The sequence below is a fragment of the Mus caroli genome, chromosome 1 (genome assembly GCF_900094665.2).
Source record: "Mus caroli chromosome 1, CAROLI_EIJ_v1.1, whole genome shotgun sequence".
NCBI classification, from domain to species: Eukaryota; Metazoa; Chordata; class Mammalia; order Rodentia; family Muridae; genus Mus; species Mus caroli.
Window position 1 is genome coordinate 151534299 of NC_034570.1, and position 21177 is coordinate 151555475.

The window sequence follows — 21177 nt, forward strand, 5'->3', positions numbered from 1 at the left end:
CTATACAGAGAAACCCTGTCTCGAAAAACCAAAATATATATATATATCTTTCCAGGTGTAAATGTTTTAACTCAAACTACTCAATCTTGAGTTTACCTTTATATTTGAATAATACATTTGGCTCTGAAAACACAGGTTTTCCTTAGAAAATGCTGATTTGGATGACAATTTGAGGGTCTATTGGCTGTTCTATTTCTATGTTCAAGCTCCCTCTAGTGGCCCAAAATAATCCCTACCCCTTAAATTATTAAATTTCTTTCTCCTACTTTGTACCACACACAACACACACACACACACACATGCTTCTTGAAAAGCAAAGGCTTGCAAGCAATCTATTAAGTTTTACAGATTAGGACTGGAGAGTGCTTGCTGCTGAACTGATTTCCCAGCTCCCACACCAGGCAGCTCTTTTCACAGTCACCAGTAATTCCAGTTACAAAGGGCCCAGTGCCCCATCTGGCATGCATACTCACATGCAGTCACATACGCGAAAGGAAAAACAAAATTTAAGTCTTTAAAAAAATTAACTTGTTCATTTCTGTGTGTAATGCTTGTTTGTTCTTTAGCTTTAAAAGTTTAAATTACATACAGTTTAATCTAAGATACTTAGCTTTGGTATTGTGTACAATATCAAGTGTTTTTAGCTTTGCTTTTGCCAACTGCATGCCTCAGTTTGAGTAGTCTGCATTCTATTTCATCAGTGATTCTAACCTGATCCTGTATGCCATCTCTAAGATTAGGTTGGGTTGTCAAAGAATTAAGTGCATCTACCCTTAGCCTATCTTAAAACATTTCTCTTTTCCTTTTTTGGGGAATGGGGTAGGGTATTGTTTTGAGACCGGGTTTCTCTGCATAGTCTTGGCTGTCCTGGAACTCACTCTGTAGACCAGGCTGGCCTCGAACTCAGAGATTCTACTGCCTTTGCCTCCCAGCTGCTCGAGTTAAAGTTGTGTGATACCACACCCCAGTTCAAACTTTTCTTATATACATACACACTTTTATTATTAGTTAAACAGGGCTGGAGAAATGGCTTGGTGGTTAAGAGAACTTGCTACTTCTGCAGAGGACCCAGAGTTAGTTCTGAGCGCTCATATAAGTCACTTAAAACCTTCTACAGCCAGGCCGTGGTGGAGCACGCCTTTAATCCCAGCACTTGGGAGGCAGAGACAGGCAGATTTCTCAGGAGGCCTGCCTGGTCTACAGAGTTCATTCCAGGACAGCCGGGGCTATACAGAGAAAACCTGTCTAGAAACACCACCCCCCCCCCTCAAAAAAAAAATCCTTCTACAACTGTATTTCCTAGAGATCCTACACCGGCATCTGGCTTCCTTGGACACTATGCTAATAGTGCACTTTCCATGCATGGAGGCAAAACACTCATACAGATAAAATAAATCAATCTGTGTTGGAGAGATGGCTCTTTAAATTTTTAAGCATTTATGTAAGTGCCTCCAAATTCTAGAAGAGGGTGTGCAGTAACGTGCCTCCCCACCCCCCACTCTCGCGCCAGCCTCCTGCACACAGTTTGCATGCTTAGTATTAGCTTTTAATTTTTTAAAAAGATTTATTTTATTTATATGAGTACACCAGAAGATGGCATCAGATCCCATTGCAGATGGTTGTGAGCCACCATGTGGTTGCTGGGAATTGAATTCAGGACCTCTGGAAGAGCAGTCAGTGCTCTTAACTACTAAGCCATCGCTCCAGCCCCCAGCTGTTAAATTTTTATTCTTTAACTGTCTTTCAGAAGATGGGGTTGGGGTGTATATTGAGTGGATGAGAACAGAATAAGTTCTTTGCATTGACTCTGAACCAGATAGGAAGTAGCAAATTATATGTACAAGATATTGAAAATATTACTATTAATAACACAAAATGTAAAAGTTCTGGACTAGATAATCACAAGTCTAATGGGGAACTGTTTAAGAACTAGAAAATCTTTTTTTGTGACATAAAGTTGAAAATGCTGAGCCTTTGGTTCTTTAGAATCATAGTTGAGTGAGCAGCAGGTATGACAAATGTGTGGCTCCTACCTTCAACTAGACTTGTCCTCTGACCCAAACAGGAAAGCCCAGAAATAGTGCAGGAAGCCTTGGCCACGAAGGGCAGAAGCACATCAAAATTCCACAGATAGAACGGAGAAAACCTTTCCATGAAACATGACTCTCTTTTCTAATTCCACTCGTGACTAGCCTAAAATTTGGTTTCTTGTTTATATACCTCTGGCTGTTGCCACAATTCCATAACAACTTTTTTCTTAACTATTGTTTGCTCCTGCCAGCCTTGGTGGCACACATCCCTTTAGTCCTAGCACTATGTGAATTTATGACAGAACAACCTTAGTCTTCTAGGAAGTTCAAATATAAACCAGAGTGAGGTGGCAGGAGGGAGCAAATGGCAGAAAGAGGGGTGTTGTAAAATATTTTTACCACAAAGTATCCGAAATGATAATTTTCTTAATTAGCCTAGATTACTATTGCAAATTATAAGCTTATATCATCAGGGATTCACATTGTACTTAATAAACATATATGGCCAACACTAAAACATTTCATTGTGCTCGCATCGGCAGTACATATACTAAAACATTTCATTAATTTTGAAAAATCTACATTGAGGCACTACTTTCTACCCAATACCATGGTTCTATAAGAAAGGGAAAGCAGGGCATGGTGGCATACACCTGTAATCCAACCACGTGAAAGGCTGAGGCTCAAGGATCTTTGTGAGTTCCCAAGTTGTTTAGACCCTACCTCAAAATCAAAAAGTGGGTGATATGTGGTAAGTATATTAAATGGTATGTAAGCAGGTTACCTGTTGGAGCCCACATAAGTACCATGAGTTATATTCAAATAATGAAATCATAATTAGCAATAAAAATAAATGAAATATTGAGGACTAAGAAAGTAGCTCAGCTGGTCAAGCATTTTCCTTACAAGCATGGAATCTTTAATCCCCAGAATCCAGATAGAAGTGGGTATGGAAGCTAGAGATATGACCCCATGATTAAAAGCACTAACTGATCTCCCTGAGAACCCAAGTTTGAGTCCCAGCACCCACATGGCAGCTCACAACCTCCTGTAACTTACATGTGTGGTACACAGACATGTGCAGGCAAAACACCAATTCATATCAAATAAATATTACAAAGAGATGTGTGTTGGCATACTTATATTGTCAAGGCTGAGGATCCCTGGGATCTCCAAGATCCTAGGTTAGGCAAGCCAGCCTAGCCTACTTGGCAAGTTCTAGGCCAGTGAAAACCCTGTCTCTAGGTATGTGAAAAACAAGCACTGAAATTTTCCTCTAGTTTCTGTACATACCCACCAAAAAGAAAGAAGAAAGTATGGGTACATACCACACTTTTAATCCCTATACTTCAAATTTGAACAGCCAGCGGGGTCTGGCATCGTAAGTTCCAAGTCAGCCAGGGCTGCACAGTTGAGCGAGACCCTGTCTCGGGGCAATAAAGGGATAAGGTTCTTTTTTTGGGGGGCGGGGGGCAGAGTGATGAGGAAATTTTTCAATTTAGTTGCTATAGTTATTCAACTGTAAATTTACTAATACTGTAGATCATTGAATTATATATGCAATCTAGTTAATTATATAGTATTTGAATTCTTTTATAAGACTTTTATGGAAATAATAATGGATAATATATGCAAGTAAAAGTTTGAAAACATTTAGCAAATTTAGTAGTTTTTTTTTTTAAGCCACACCTCTTTTTTTTTTTTTTTTAAGATTTATTTATTTATTACATGTAAGTACACTGTAGCTGTCTTCACACACTCCAGAAGAGGGCGCCAGATCTCGTTACGGATGGTTGTGAGCCACCATGTGGTTGCTGGGATTTGAACTCTGGACCTTCGGAAGAGCAGTCGGGTGCTCTTACCCACTAAGCCATCTCACCAGCCCCCAAATTTAGTAGTTTTAATGTTGTAAGCACCCATACTATAAGTGGGTAAGTTGTACTCAGCAAAATGTTTAATATAAATAAATGGAACATTCAAATATTTCTTTTGTTCTCCAGATCCCTGAGCAACAGCCCATTACTTTGTGTAGTGGGGTTGAAGATACAAAGCATTATGAGGAAGCCAAGAAATGTGTAGAAGAATTAGCATTGTACCTGAAGCCACTCAGCAGTGCGAGAGGTAAATGTAGTTATAAAACCCATGCTAAACAAGCAGCTGTTTGCTAATTTGTTTGTTTTTTGAGACAGGATTTCACTGTGTAGCCCTGGTTGGCCCAGAACTCTATGTAGACCAGGCTGGCCTCATTCACAGAGATCTACCTGCCTCTTCTTTCAAGTGCTAGAATTAAAGGTGTGCCTCATTCATACTTGGCCAAATACCTGTTATAGATACTTGTATTACCAAAATAATTGAGCTACAAATGAATACAAATGTTTGAAACCTTTTTCTCTATCACGTCCCTTTCTCACTCTCTCTTCTCTTCCATTTCTACTTTTTCCCCTACTTAGTTTTCAGTGCTAGGCAAGTGTTCTACTACTATACAGTAGTAGATTTAAGATTTATATAGTACTACTATCTATGCAGCTAGTCCTAGTGAATGCTAATAGAATTTATTCATTATAAGCTGCACTGGCTGGTTTTGTGTCAACTTGACACAGACTGAGTTATCACAGAGAAAGGAGTTTCAGTTGGGGAAATGCCTCCATGAGATCCAGCTGTAAGGCATTTTCTCAATTAGTGATCAAGGCGGGAGGTCCCTTTGTGGGTGGTGCCATCTCTGGGCTGGTAGTCTTGGGTTCTATAAGAAAGCAAGCTGAGCAAGCCAGGGGAAGCAAGCCAGTAAGAAACACCCCTCCATAGCCTCTGCTTCATCTCCTGCTTCCTGACCTGCTTAAGTTCCAGTCCTGACTTTCTTTGGTGATAATAGCTATGTGGAAATGTAAACTGAATAAGCCCTTTCCTCCCCAACTTGCTTCTTGGTTATGATGTTTGTGCAGGAATAGAAACCCTGACTAAGACATAAGCCAAACCACATGCTCCATGCTAGATAATATTATAAACCACATCATATAAAGTAATACTAAATCCAGAGTTTGTGTGGTGTTGGAAATATGAATAGCTATAGAAATGAATACAACATGATTTAGAAGGACTTTCCTTTTTTTTTTGTTTTTTGTTTTTTGACAGTTTTGGTTTTGTTTTGTTTTTTTCCTTTGAAGACAGGGTTTCATTTAGCCCAGGTTGGCTTTAAAGTTGCTTTATGGCCAAGGATAGCTTTGAACTTCTGATCATCCTGTCTCTACAAGGTAGAGACGTTTGGGGAGTGTTGGGAATTAAGCCCAGGGGTTATGCATTCTAGCAGCTATATCCCCCCCGCTCTTATTTGATAAATTCTGATTCTTTGTCTAGTTTTAGTTGTATTTGTAGAAAACGATAAGAAAATGGAAGTTGTTGTTACCGTCCAGAAAAAGCCTGCTATTAACTATTAGTAAGATAAACCAGTAACAATATGCCAGATTAATTGCTGTTTTCTGTCAGTTTTTCTTCTATGATTAAAATGAGTAATAGTATTCTGAATGCCATAATGAGTGCTATCTATCTATATATGTTTGCTTTACTTTCTAAATGTTATTGTTATATGGTTTTATTTACCTAATTACTTGTTTGTTTATTTTGATGTTTTGAGACAAGGTTTCTCTGTGTTGCTCTGGCTACCCTGGAACTCACTCTGTAGACCAGGCTGGCCTTAAACTCAGAGATCTAGCTACCCTTGCCTCTCAAGTGCTAGGTGTGGATATCCAAACTGTTGGTTTATTATTTACTTTAAATATGCTAATGAGAACGAGAACTAGCCCACAAAGAAGCCACTCCAGAGGAAGTGCTCCTGGATCGTAAAATTGCACTGTAAACCTAGAAATAGCTTCCTTGTTCTCCCCTCCAGGTGTGGGTCTGAATAGCACTACTCAGAGTGTTCTGAGTCGCCCAATGCAGAGGAAACTTGTGACTCTGGTTCATTGCCAGCTAGTGGAAGAAGAAGGCAGGATCCGTGCTATGAGGGCTGCTCGATCTTTAGGTGAACGCACAGTTACAGAGCTCATTCTCCAGCACCAGAATCCTCAGCAACTCTCTTCTAATCTCTGGGCAGCAGTCAGAGCTAGGGGCTGCCAGTTCCTTGGACCAGGTATGTAATTAAAGTTTGTTGCTTTGGCTGCTTACTTACTCTTACTAGGTATTCTAAAAGTATAGAGTAAAAATCCGTAGAAATGTACAAACCCTCATCTTTTGTTAAATTCTGTTTCAAGCATTGTTCTACTTGACAATCCTGGCTTCATACTTTTTCAGAGAATTCACAGTCTTTTCTCTTAATAACAAAAGTTTATTCATTTTATTAGTCATTAAAAGTGTTTTTCTCTGTATTAATCACTTATCAACTTAATATAATATGACAGAATTGCCCACAAATATGGCTTTAAAATGTAATTATAAATATGTTATATTGTTTGGGGTTTTGTTGTTATTGTTGATTTGGTTTTGGTTTGTTTGTCTGTCTGTCTGTTTTTGAAACAGGGTTTTGTTGTGTAGCCCTGGCTATCCTGGAATTCAATCTGTACATCAGGCTGGCCTCTAGTTCAGAGTACTGGGATTAAAGATGTGCACTACCATGTCCGGTTCATTGTATTGCTTGTTAATGGCATAGTATCATGTTGCTCTTCAGACAATGTGTTTAGTTCATCTTTATTCACCATACATTTTGATTGTACTATTTTTCCTAGCGATGCAGGAGGAAGCTCTGAAGCTGGTCTTGCTGGCCTTGGAAGATGGTTCTGCATTGTCTCGGAAAGTGTTGGTTCTCTTTGTGGTGCAAAGACTGGAGCCACGTTTTCCTCAAGCCTCTAAAACCAGCATTGGGCATGTTGTTCAGCTCCTCTACAGAGCCTCCTGCTTCAAGGTATAAACCTAAACTCTAGATCAGCTTAAAACATGTCTAGTTAAGTTTGCCATGTCTCCAAACTTAAGCATTAAATTTGGACCTTAAAAAAATTGCCTGTACTTTTCAGGAAATACCAGCACTTTTTTTTTCTTAAAGAAGGCAAAGTGTATATGCTCTAGTTACATCCTGGGTTTGGTTTGTTCGGTTTTGGTTTTGACCTGTCTGTTTGCACTGGAGGGACTGAACCCAGAGCCTTGCACATGGTAGACAAGTACTATATTGCTGAAATACAGTCTCACCCTTTAAATTTATATGAAGAGATTACTCATCTTGTTATTCCCTCTGTCTTAGTAAGGATTTCTACTTAGTTAGGGTTTCTGTTACTGTGATAAAACACCATGACCAAAAGCAGTTTGGGGAAGAATTTATTTTGCATTCGCATTCATGTGCCACAGTCCATTATTGGCAGAGTTCAAGACAGGAACTGAAGCACTCCATAGAAGAGCGCTGCTCACTCAGACTGCTGTTTTAGCACCATGACCACCAGCCCAGGGTGACACTGCCCACAATGGGCTGGACCCTCCCATATCAGTTATTGATCAAGAGAATGTATCACAGGCTTGCTTGTGCACCAGTCTAGTGGAAGCATTTTCACACAAAACTAGCCAACATACTCACCAAGACTGTAAGCAAAATTAGCCCAGAGTCACTGAAGCAGTAATAAGATTTTTAAAAGTTTCTTCCTTATGCAATTGTACAGTCCTAGATTTCTTTTTTTGGTGGTGGTGGGAGGGGGGGTTGGCCATTTTTTTTTTTTTATTACGTATTTTCCTCAATTACATTTCCAATGCTATCCCAAAAGCCCCCCATACCCTCCCCCTACTTCCCATTTTTTGGCCCTGGTGTTCCCCTGTACTGGGGCATATAAAGTTTGCATGTCCAATGGGCCTCTCTTTCTAGTGATGGCCGACTAGGCCATCTTTTGATACATATGCAGCTAGAGTCAAGAGCTCCGGGGTACTGGTTAGTTCATCCTGTTGTTGCACCTACAGGGTTGCAGATCTCTTTAGCTCCTTGGATACTTTCTCTAGCTCCTCCATTGGGGGCCCTGTGATCCATCCAATAGCTGACTGTGAGCATCCACTTCTGTGTTTGCTAGGCCCCAGCCTAGTCTCACAAGAGACAGCTATATCAGGGTCCTTTCAAGCAAACTCTTGCTAGTGTAGGCAATGGTGTCATCGTTTGGAGGCTAATTATGGGATCACCATCTGGCTTCAATGTAAATGATAGTGCTGGACATACTCTTCATATGCCAGCTTGAATTAATCAGCACTGCCTCAGACATTGATACCCATCAGGTCTCTCTTACTGTTTATCTGCTTTACTTTCCTGTCTTCTTAAAATAAAATTTTCTTTCTTTTGATATATCCTATAATCAATACTTCTATTCCTGAAATCACTATAATTCTTCAACTAATACTGTACTGAACGGGGATTTCAGTTTTTTTGTATTGACTAGTAACCAAAATTACTCTCTCCAGTTCTGAGTTTTTCTAAATATAGTATTTCACATTTATTGTAATGGTTAGAAAGAATAAAGTAATTCCTCACTGAATATAATTTAGAATATTCAGAATATCTGTATGCTTTCCATGTTATATGTTCTCTACTAACAGAAACAGATACAAATTATAAGAAGTTCTCCTAGGTAGAGTCCTTTCCTAGTGTGTGACACCTGAGTGAGTTCCTAGTACCACAGTCAGCCAATAAAGCATAAGCAAGTTTTGTAATGGAACTTTGTTGTTACTGTTGTTGAGACAGACTCACTTTGTAATTTGGCTGGCCTAGATAACCATCTTTCTGCCTCAGTTATAGTTGTATGCCACAGTGTCTAGGATTAAAAATTTATTATTAAATTTTGCTTTATAAGTATAATAAATTATTATGTTATAAAATTTGATTTATTTTGTATAATGTGGGGGATCCGTGGTAGATGGGTATGCCTGTGTCACTGTGTATATATGGAGGTAAGAGGACAGCTTGTGGGTGTTGGTTCTCTCCTTTCACCATATGGATCCCAGGAATTGAACTTGAGTCAATCAGGTTTGGCAGCAGGTAACTTTACCCACTGACCCATATTGATGGCTCTAGAAAAAAATTTAAATTGTGATGTTAAGTCATTCACTAGTCACTTTGTTTAGTTATTACTTTATGTATATATGTGAGTATATGTCGTGAGTGTGTGTGTGATATTCTCTGAAGCTGAAGTTACAGGTGTTTATAAGCCCCCTGACAAGAATGCTGGGAACCTAACTTGGGTTCTCTAAAAGACTAGCTCCTGCTCTTAAGCTCTGAGCCATCTCTCAAGCCTCTAACCAATTGTGTGTGTGTGTGTGTGTGTGTGTGTGTGTACGTACATATGTGCACATCCATGCCATGGCACACATAGCAGATACAACACAATTTTGTAGACTTGGTTTTCTCCTTCCACTTTTATGTGGGTTGTGGGAATTGAATTTGGGTTGTCAGGCTTATGGAGCACATGTCTTTACCTGCTGAGCCATCTGCTTCCTGGGAGTTCTCCTCTGTGTATGCCTGCTATATATGGTACACATCAAACCAAGACACACAAAATAACTTCGATTTTTTTTTTAATCATAATTTTTTTGTCTATATGTGTTTATATAAAGTATGAGGCTTTTGTCAGTTACTAGATTTTTGTGTGTATGTGTCATTTTAGGTCACCAAACGCGATGAAGACTCTTCTTTGATGCAACTGAAAGAAGAATTTAGGACTTATGAAGCTCTGAGGCGAGAACATGACTCCCAGATAGTGCAAATTGCTATGGAAGCTGGCTTAAGGATTGCACCAGACCAGTGGTCCTCTTTGCTTTATGGGGATCAGTCTCACAAATCTCATATGCAGTCTATTATTGACAAGGTAGTGTCTTTATTGTCCCTTACTTCATAACTGATTTTGGAATCTTGATAATTATTATTTTGTAGTTATTTTATTTAACAAATGAATATTATCGTAAATAGTGTATGTCAGAGTTCTGTAAACGAGATTCAGTGTGGCCAGATGATATGTCATAGCTAGTCCTATCAGAATGACAATAGTGTTACAGTGCTTCAACCAGCGCTCTCATGGTCCTTCTCATCACCTCTCTTCCTTTATTGCCCAAAGAATCTTGAGGGCTTTGTGTTTCTTGGAACTGGAGTTACAGATACTTGCGAGCTACCATGTGGGTGCTGGGAATCAAACCGTATCTAGGAGAGCAGCCAGTGCTCTAAACCACTGAGCCATCTCTCCAGCCCCTAACCCTGCTTCCAAATGCCTTTTAATTTTATATAGGAGCTTTTAATGCATGATCTTCCAGATGTGTACCTTGTGGCTTTATGATTCTCACTCAGAATAATTTTACATAAAGTAAATATTACCTCTCATGATGAGTTTGATAAAATTTTCAGTAACCATGTTTTTATTTTATCACCTGTCTGTTTTGATATAAAGACCACTATAATAAATATCCCAAAACATGACAGTTTTTGAAAAACTGGTAGATTGAGAATTGAGAAATTAGTTTTATTTTGTTTTCTGCTTTTTACTGCTTATAACTCTTCCTTGAATACCTTCATACTAGTCATGGTTCTCTAGAGTAACAGAACTTATAGAATGAATATATATATAGGGGATTTACTAGAACAAGCTTTTTATTGTGTGAGTGTATGTCTCACTACATTTTTTTATTGTTTTATTTTTTTGGTTTTTTTTAATTGGTTATTTATTTACATTTCAAATGTTGTCCCCTTTCCTAGTCTCCCCTCTGAAATTCTCATTAAGTTTTAGAGAAATACTTAACCTTCAAGAATCCCAAACTAAATCAGAATATTTTAAAAATATTCTTTGACAAGTTCATCTTGATCATATCTATTTCAGCTGCACTTTCTCATTTTTCCTACTCAGAATGATACATTCTTCCTATCCTTCATAATCTCTTTGTTTTTCACAATAATCTTCCAAGTCCAGTTAGTGACATCAGCATACACACGAGCTTGGGGCCATCCACTGGAACAAGGTACCAGGGGTACGAGCATCCCTAAAGACACTTAACACTTTCTTTTCTGGAAACCATCAACTGCCAGTAACTTCTCAGCTAGGGGTGGAGCCTCATAGTCTGTCTCTCATAAGCTGGAATGATGGCTGGCTTGATCTTGTACAGGTAACTATAGCTGCTTTGAGTTCAGGAGGACAACTGTGTCATGTCTAGAAGACAGTTCACAGCACTTCTTCCCATTCTCCAGCTTTTACTTTTTTTTTTTTTTTTTAAGATTTCTTTATTTATTTTATGTAAGTACACTGTAGCTGTCTTTCGACACTCCAGAAGAAGGTGTCAAATCTCATTATGGATGGTTGTGAGCCACCATGTGGTTGCTGGGATTTGAACTCAGGACTTTTGGAAGAGCAGTCAGTGCTCTTAACCGCTGAGCCATCTCTCCAGCCCCAGCTTTTACATTCTTTACATCCCTTTTTTTGTATTGTTTGGTGGTGGTAGTGGTGATGTGATAAGATGCCCTACTTAAGTCTGACTATTCAACAGTCATTTATTCTCAGAACTTTTACAAGTTATGAGTCTGTAACTCCTGTCCACGAGTAAAGAAACATCTCAAAGCAGGGTTGAGAAAAGTATTGATCTATAAGCATAAACAAAAATATTGAGGCAGTTTGATGACATGTCCATCTAACAAAACAAGCAGATTCACCCATAGGGCCTGTAACCTACTTGGTCATTGGCTTTTAACAGGTTTAAAATGCCAGATATGAACACCAGATGTAGAAGAGCCCAGATCCCAGTTTTAAAAGCTTCTTGGTCACCCCAGTAACTTCCATGCTGCATTACCTTGATGAGCAGCTTTTGCCTGCCTGGGCAGGTCAGCTGATGGGCGGGACCATTATTGACTTATCTCCCCAGCACCCTGCATAGAGCCATATAGCACCATGAAAGCTAGTCAAGAGGGAGGAAGACTCCACATCTTTTTCCAGTTTGATCTCTCTGTGTCCTGCAATCAAATCATAATAGGATTTTTTTCAACTATACTAGACATTTGAAATTATTTAGACTTTAATATATGAAATTTAGTTTGTACAGTTTATAGATTTAGTGTTCTGATATTTGGTTTAAGAACGTGAACTCATTCAGTATGACTATTCAGTGGCATTATTCTTACTATTATCTGACATTATCTCTCTATTATACTTGTAAATTTCAGGGATATGGAAGGACTACCAAGAACCTAACTAATACAGTGATATGGGGAGAAAGACCTCCTATTTGACGAGTTTCATAACACACAGAACATAGTATTGTGCACAATGTACCAAACTGGATGGAAAGAAAGATCTTTAGATAGCAGGTGTTTCAGTCTGGCCACAGCAGAGGTTAGGTAGATAGATACAAAGTAAATTTAATAAACTACGAAAATGAAGGTGTAAATAAACTGGTTTAAAAGGGTTATTTGAACTTTTGGAAAATTAATGTTTACTTTTCTTTTAAGTTACAGACCCCTGCCTCATTTGCACAGAGTGTTCAGGAGCTAACAATTGCTCTCCAGCGGACTGGAGACCCAGCAAATTTGAACCGACTAAGACCCCATTTGGAGCTACTCGCAAACATTGACCCTAGTCCAGGTAAAGCTAGGAGAAGTTAGTGGACTGTTATGTGTCCCTCAGTACTGCTTGGTTCTTCAGTTATCTTTTGTTACGTTCCTCTGAAGTTTCCCAAAGTAGCTTTTTCAGCTTTGCTTTGGCTGCATTTCCATTATCCCATCTTCTCGTAATACTTGTTCTATTCAGTATTCTCTTTCTTAGCCTTTACTTCGGCATTTCTTTCTCACCCCTTCTTGACCTGAAAATATACCTAATGACCTGTTACTTGAACAGTAGTTCAGCCGCTATCCTCTCAGAGTTCACTCCTACTATGGAACTGAATCTACATACTGCTTACTATAGTTTCCTAGCCACATAGGCTTCTGAGTCCTCAAACTACTTGAAATGACTGTTTCCAACAGTCATTAATACTGTATACCTCTTCTTTGATACATAAAAACTTCTGCTTTGTTTTTATTTGCACCACTCCACCCCACCCCATCCACACAGTGCTGTCTGTGTCCTTGATTCTTAGCCTCAAGTAATACCTCTGTATAAAGTAGATTCCCCAAGACCTCTGCCAATGCTCCTGTCACAGCAGACCATTTCCCCAGTGCTTCCTGATACTCAGCATCATCTGTCTGTTTCAAAGTGAGTTCATCTTTGATGCCTGCTCTTCCAGCTATGTTTCTTTTGTCTTTTTTGCATGTTCTTTCACCTGTCCTACATACCTTTTGAGAAATGGGATTTATCTGTTTTTCTTTTGTAATTTCCTGTGACCCACTTCCTGTTTATTCCTAAATGATAGCTTTAGTCCTGTCCTCTGAGACTTAATGTTTTCAATTTTCTCTACTCTGATGCTGTCAGTTCAGGTTACCTATTACTTCAGAGTAAATCAAATTTCACATATGCCTTTTTAGTAATGTGTCATTGCTTATAGAATGACTCTGTCTTTCAGACCCTCTTAAAGTTTCATCACTCCATGTTTACAGATCTGGTCCCAAAATGGCTTAATCAAATCATACCTTTCCATGTGTGTGTGGGGAGGGGGTAGAAATTATTTTCCCCATTTTTATTAATTAGCATTCTGAATAATTAAAAAAATGCTTGCCACCATATTAGTGTATTTCCTACAGCTGGCTGGTAGATGCTTTTACATAACACTTTGACATGCTTTGTACAAACACTCTGTCCCTGGACAATGTCTCCAGTTCTATAGCACTGTCTTAAATTCACTCTGATCAGTCATTTGTCTCCACCATTCTAGTCAAACCTATTTTGTCAAGTTTACCAGTTCACCTCCCCACAACCTGTGTGTGTGTGTGTGTGTGTGTGTGTGTGTAAGCAATTTAAGAGAAAAGGGTTATTTCAGCTCATAGTACAGTCTATTATAGCAGGCAAGTCAAGGCAGCAAAAGCTTGAAGCAGCTTACATATCACATGCTTAATCAGGAAACAGAAAGGGATGAATGATACAGGTAAGTTAGATGTTTCTGTAAAAGTTAACATAATCTAGATTATCTGCCACAGGTGCATACCTAGAGACCTGTCTCTCTGCTGACTCTAGGGCCTTTTAAGTAAGCATCACTAATCATCACAGATGAAAAAGTATCTGAAAGCTACAAAACAATTAACTTGATTACACTAGTTTAGTATTGGATAAAACTCTGCATAAGATTATAGGTTTTGTTTAATTTTTAATTTTATAGATGCTCCTCCTCCAACATGGGAACAGCTAGAAAATGGACTGGTTGCTGTACGTACGGTAGTACATGGATTGGTTGATTATATCCAGAACCACAGCAAAAAAGGAGCAGATCAACAACAGGTAAGGGGTTACTATTTAAAATCTTCAGGTAAGCAACTTTGGGTATACCTAGAAACTGGCTACTGTAGGTAGAGATACAAAGCAAAAAAAAAAAAAAGTTATGACCATTTTAAGACTGACTATAGTGGCTGGAGAGAGGCTCCACGGTTAAGAGAACTGGCTGCTTTTTTTGAGAGAACCCAGTTCAAGTCCAAGCACCAACATAGTGTGGTTCACAACCTCCTGTAACTCCAGTTCCAAGGGAATCAGATGCCCTGTTCTGGCCTCTGGTAAACACCCATCCTTATAAAAGAATTTTTAAAATTTCTTTGCTTTAAAAAAAAAAAGATTCTGACTATAGATACTGTAAGTTTGCATAGGTAGCAGTTAGTGTTTTAATTTTTCTTAAGTAATTTTATGTTACATTTCAGCTTGATAATGTCACTTTTTGATACCAATGATGAATCACTAGTACTTTTCAAATATTTGTAGATTTTTTTTTCTGTGTTAGTATTTTAAAGAATTTCACTAATAATATTTATTATACTATGTGCCAAACCATCTTCTAATTTTAAAAAAAGTATTGTTTTCCACTTATTTGTGTATATACGTAGAGGTGAGAGCTTTATAGGTCCTGGAGGCTTGGCAGCGTCACTCACTAAACCATCTGGTTGGCCCAAATTTTGTGGTTTTTCTTAGGAGCCAGATTTATGTTATATGAACACTAACCAAATATTAGAAGAGTATACATTTCAAAAGTCTTTTTGGTTTTGTTTTTTGTAAGAGACAAGGTCTCACATAATCCTCTGGTAATCCTACTGAATGAGCATAAAGACCATTACCCAAATTTGTTGGTCAAATTATGCAAGCATTATTTTCTATCCGACAGGACTAGCTTCCTAAAGCATGGTTTGAGAAAATAGTATCAAACACAGGGAATTTTATTATTTGGGGTTTATATTAGCCCCAAAATTGCAAGGCTAGGGGGTTTTCAAGGATTTTGAGTTATGTAGGAACTTGGCAGAAAGAACATCTCATAGAGATCAAGGTCTAGGGTACTGACTCCTGCTGAGAGTTTCTGAGTATATCTGTCTAGTCTAGAAGACACTGTTGTGCTCTGGTCCTCCCTGACCTCTGGCTTCTACAGTCTTTCTGCCAGACCTCTCATCCATGAGAGTCTAAGCCTTGGTGAAAGTGTATGTGTGCATGTGAGAGATATGTCCTGTTTGTAACTGAGCATTCCACAGTCACCTGCACTGTGACCAAGTGTGAGTTTCTGTGTTATTCCTACCACTACCCTGAGAAACTTCTCTGATGTGGTCTATGTAGTGTGTGTGGATGTTTTATCTGCATGTACATACATATGCTTGGTTCTGTGGAGGCCAGAAGAAGGTGTCTTATTTCCTGGAACTGGAGTTCTAGATGGTTGTGAGCTGCCATGTAGGCCCTGGGAATTGAGTCCAGGTTTGGAAGAGCAGCCAGTGCTCTTAACCTTGAGCCCCTGTTAGAATTACTTTTACATTTTAATTTTGGACCTGGAAAGGTCTCTCAGTAGGCAGAAGTTTTTTGCAAGGTAGGCATTCTCTGTTCAATCCTAGAACCTAGGTAAAAGTCTAAGGAAAGAACCAACTCTACAAAATTGTCCTCTAACAACCTCCAAACTAATAATGAATAATTAAAATTTAATTTTGAACTCTGATTTTTCCCCCTCAATAGTATTGTTCTGAGTGGTTTAGATAAATGTGTGAATTAGCTTAAATTCTTCTGTGCTGTAAGAATCCTAAATGGAAAACATAAAATTTACATTTGTTACTGTATGTTTTGTTTTATGTCTGATGTTTTGATCTTGGCCTTAGCCTCCACAGCATAGCAAATACAAAACATACATGTGTCGAGATATGAAGCAAAGGGGAGGATGCCCTCGTGGTGCCAGCTGTACGTTTGCACATTCACAGGAAGAACTGGAAAAGTAAGTATGAAAACCATGAAACACAGACTTGGGAATAGGGAATGATTTGTTGGCTTTAAGAAACACAGTAAGAGGGGCTGGTGATGGAGAGATGGCTCAGTGATTAAGAGCACTGGCTGTTCTTCCAGAAATCCGAGTTCAATTCCCAGCAAGTGCATGGTGGCTCACAACCATCTGAATTGGGATCTGATGCCCTCTTCTGGTGTGTTGGGAGACAGAAATAGCAATAGCGTATTCACATACATAAAATAAATCTTTAAAGAAATATATAAAAGGAATAATTGAATTCAACACTTAGGAAATATTTATGAATTAGTACATTTCTTAAAAGGTTTTTTTTTTTAGTTTTCATTATATTGTTCTTATAAATGGGAAGCTATATTTTATCAACTAGATGACATTAGTTATTTCCACACACACACAAAAAGTTCTAGTTCTTTTTAACAATTTTAATTGCTTCTTACCAATTGTGTGCTGTATTTGTAGTTGAAACATTTGCTTTTCATACAGATTTCGCAAAATGAACAAACGTCTGGTTCCCAGAAGACCCTTGAGTGCCTCTTTGGGTCAACTTAATGAGGTGGGCCTGCCTTCAGCACCTATACTTTCCGATGAAAGTGCAGTGGACTTGTCCAACAGAAAACCTCCTGCACTCCCAAATGGAATTGCATCATCAGGGAGCACAGTGACACAACTGATTCCACGTGGGACAGACCCCAGCTTTGATTCTTCTCTGAAACCAGTAAAGCTAGACCACCTGAGCAGCAGTGCTCCAGGGTCCCCTCCTGACCTGTACGTCTTCAAGTTTCTTCCTTGTAAACTGAGTAGAGAGAAAGAAGAGTTTGCTTCTAGCCCCAGTGGCTCCTTGGTGTTATTGTTTGTTCTTCTGTTTTGAGTCAAAGTCTGTCCTTTAACTTATTACTTCATAGCCAAAGATGACTTTGAACATCCAGCTGCCTGCCTGCACCTCCAGGTACTGGAATGGCAGACCAGCAGCACCATGCCTAGTTATGTTGTGCTAGGGATTAAAACCACCAACTGAGCTACATCCTGGCCCAGAAAATAAAATGTTTGCCTTTGTTTTATTGGCTTTTACCTACTTTTTCTGCACTGATGATTTTTTTAAAGGAAGATTAATTCCTTTAAATTTGTAGAAGAGATTGACATTCAAATATATCGATTTTCCAAGTACTGGCCGTCTTTTTATATGAAACATTTAATGTATATTAAAAGTATATTTTAGAGACTTTAAACTTGTCTTGTATAATTTTGCTCCCTTAGGCTGGAATCTGCCCCTAAGAGTATTTCTGCCTTACCTGTGAATCCACATCCTGTACCTCCAAGGGGACCAACAGATCTGCCTCCCATGCCTGTCACCAAACCAATTCAGATGGTACCTCGAGGTTCTCAGCTATATCCAGCACAACAAGCAGATGTTTATTATCAGGATCCTCGAGGAAGTGCCCCAGCTTTTGAGACAGCACCTTACCAGCAGGGTACTGATCTTTCATTTATATTTATATTTATATATTTATATTTATTTCCTTATTCTGCGGTGAGTGATTATTTACACAGGAGCTTCCTTTAGATAAGAGAATATTTTTAATATTTGGAAGACTGTGGTTTTCATGATAAACTAAATTTCTTTGCCTGCTTAAAGTTGTATAATAAATGTATTTTAGTCACTCAAATTTATCATATGGATAAAAAAAGGATAAAATTTATTTATTTTATAGAAGGATTAACATTTATGGAGCAAATATACTGAGTAAGGCTAACCTAACTCTTTTCAAGAATGAAAAAAAAAAGAAAGTAGTGGATGCAAACTAAATTTACAGTATGATTTCCTTCCTTTTAATTATTGATATTGGCCTTGAAAAGGTGCTGCATACAAGTCTTTAGAGCAGTGGTTCTCGATCTGTTCATTGTGACCCCTCTAGAAAAGCTATTTCCAAAAACATTACAATTCGTGACAGTAGCAAATTAAATAGTTATGAAGTAGCAACAAAAATAATGTTCTGGTTGAGTCACCACACCATGAGGAACTGTATTAAAGGTTTGCAGCATTAGGAAGGTTGAGAAGCACTGCTTTAGGGGTTCTGTAGTATAGGGTCAGCTTAATAGTAAAGTGTGTGTGCTTAGACATGCCTTTGATCCCAGCACTCAGGAGGCAGAGGCAGAAGCCTCATCTACATAATTCCAGGATAGGCAGGACAACTTAGTAAGACTCTGTCTTACAATCAAATAAAGCAAAACAAAAGATTAAAGGGAATACTGATATTTATTTCAAACTAAAGTATTGAATCTCATCAAAATTAGAGGCTATTTTTGTTTTTTTTGTTGTTGCTGTTGTTTGTTTTTAATGGTAATAGATTAAAGTATCTTTTATTTCCTTCCCTCCCCCCCTTTAGGTTACATATGTCATCTCTGCATTCAAAAGTAGTTCATTTTTATTGTTTTGTTATTGTTATTTATTGGTTGGTTAGTTGGTTTTCTGAGACAGAGTTGCTTGCAATATATATTCCAGGCTTGCCTTGAACTCACTGTAGCTCAGACTGGCCTTGAATGAGGATGATCCTCCTGCCTCACCCTCCTGAGTGCTGAAATTGCAGGCATCTAGCATAAGAATAGATTTTGATGACTGATAGTGGTTATAAAAGAATCTGACTTGATTTTTTTTAATCTCTCAATATATATATATATATATATATATATATATATGTTTTTGTTCAGGCAGCCAATGTGTAGCTTTATACTCTGTGAGGAAGAGTTCAGTTACAAAAGCAAAAATCTTTGTAGCTATATTAAGCATGAAAAGATTTAGTGGAGAAATGGGTTCTTTCCATGTTGATGGAAATACTAGGGATGCAGACTTAAACTAAGTGTGTAGGAAATGTGTCCTAGAAAAGCACTACTTTGCTAGATGTAGAAAGCAGAGATAAAACCTTCTGCCTTAACTGGAGGTTTCTGGGAAATGTACTGCTAGAACTCTTGTCTCAAGAACTCTAGAGCCAGAGAAGTCACTAGATGTATAGAGCAAAGTGCTGAGCATTTCATGCAGTATACTTGAACACATTTCTAGCACTGCCTCCCCTTACCGTCTCCCATCCCTTTCTACACAAGTTGGAGGCTGATTGTTGTTATTTCTTTTTCTCCATCAAGTTCAGTTTTATGTTGCCCAGCTAATCTTGGGAGTGGGACCTGCTCTGGTCAGCCCACAGGGGTCACATCAGTAAGAGAAATTGACTCTTCCTCTCCCAACAGTTATCAAATGCTAATAGTTTCTCAGCTAGTGGTAGGATTGCATATTCCCATTTCCTCCTCTATGGTAGGATTTTTTTTTCCTGGCTGGAACTTGTGCATACTGTCATAATTGCTATGAAAAGTGGCTCTTTGGCATATCATATCTTCCAGCTCATAATAGTTTTGAAGTTGAAACTCTATAGTGGCCGGGCCTGGAAGAGTAAGTCTGTAATTCCAGCTACTGAGGAACCTGAGGCAGGAGGATCTCAAGTTCTGGGCATGCCTGGGCTACAGAGTGAGTTCAAGGATAGTAGTCTTCAGAAGACCCTATTTCAAAATGAACTATTTTAAAGGGGCTAAGAGGGGGCTGGCAAGATGGCCCAGTTGTTAAGAGCGCCAACTGCTCTTCCAAAGGTCCCGAGTTCAAATCCCAGAAACCACATGGGGCTCACAACCATCCATAATGAAATCTGATGCCCTCTTCTGTAGTATCTGAGGACAGCTACAGTGTACTTACATATAATAAATAAATAAATCTTTTAAAAGGGGGGGGCGCTCTAAGAATCTAGCCGAGTAGTAGAGTGCTTGTTTAGTATGCATGCAATCTTGGATATGAAAATCTACAGAGTTAAAACTAAAGTAGAACCTGAGTTTCAAGGATGCTTGTGAAATTTAATTTTTAATTTCCAGTAACTGCATTATATTAAGACAAACTAGAAGAAAGGATCAGTCTACTATTTTTGACTATATGTATATTGATCCTTTCCATTTATTTTCAATAATTATTTGTTAATTGGTAGAAAAAGAGGTTTTCCCTGGGATTGAATTTCAGGACCTTGCCAATTCCAGGCAAACACTGAGCCTCACTCCAGGCCCTAAGGAAAATATTTGCTTTCTAATTGTCACAAAGCTATTGTAACTATACAAGTAGTGCGAAAGTTTATCAGAATTAAGTAGATTATTAATACTAAAGTGTCTTAATGTTTTTGGGTTTGATTTTTGGTTTCTTTGTGTATCCTGGCTATTCTGGAACTTGCTATGTAGACCAGGCTTGCCTCAAACTCTGGTATTTGCCTGGCTCTGCCTCCTGAGTGCTGGGATTAAAGATGTATGCCACCATCGCCCAGCTGTGTTTTAATGTTTTAAAAGGAAAAAAAAGCTTCTATAGAAAAATAGAAGAGCTCATTATTGTTTTGGGTTCTTCTGTTGTATTGCACAGGTATGTACTATACTCCACCACCGTGTGTGTCCCGCTTTGTCCGACCTCCACCATCTGCTCCTGAACCTGGTCCTCCATACTTGGATCATTATTCACCCTACCTCCAAGATCGTGTCATAAACTCTCAGTATGGCACACAGCCACAACAGTACCCACCTATGTACCCAACTCACTACGATGGCCGCCGTGTATACCCTGCTCAGTCTTATACAAGAGAGGAGGTGTTCCGGGAAAGCCCTATACCCATTGACATTCCATCTGCAGCAGTGCCATCCTATGTACCTGAGTCCAGAGAGCGATACCAACAGGTAGAGGGCTACTACCCAGTGGCTCCTCATCCAGCTCAGATCAGACCTCCATACCCCAGGGTAAGCTGGATTTTTTTTTTTC

The 21177-nt window shown here is 38.7% G+C and overlaps 1 protein-coding gene across 1 annotated transcript in view; it reads left to right on the forward strand.

Moving 5' to 3' along the window:
- Rc3h1 (ring finger and CCCH-type domains 1) overlaps positions 1-21177 on the forward strand; it is a 66229-nt gene that overhangs the window by 24988 nt on the left and 20064 nt on the right. Inside the window, exons 3-12 of the mRNA XM_021155458.1 lie at positions 4031-4151; positions 5914-6153; positions 6746-6921; positions 9644-9844; positions 12460-12592; positions 14259-14377; positions 16213-16325; positions 16836-17117; positions 17607-17821; positions 20788-21155. Of these exons, the coding sequence (XP_021011117.1) occupies positions 4031-4151; positions 5914-6153; positions 6746-6921; positions 9644-9844; positions 12460-12592; positions 14259-14377; positions 16213-16325; positions 16836-17117; positions 17607-17821; positions 20788-21155 (1968 nt within the window). The remainder of the gene's footprint in view (positions 1-4030; positions 4152-5913; positions 6154-6745; positions 6922-9643; positions 9845-12459; positions 12593-14258; positions 14378-16212; positions 16326-16835; positions 17118-17606; positions 17822-20787; positions 21156-21177) is intronic.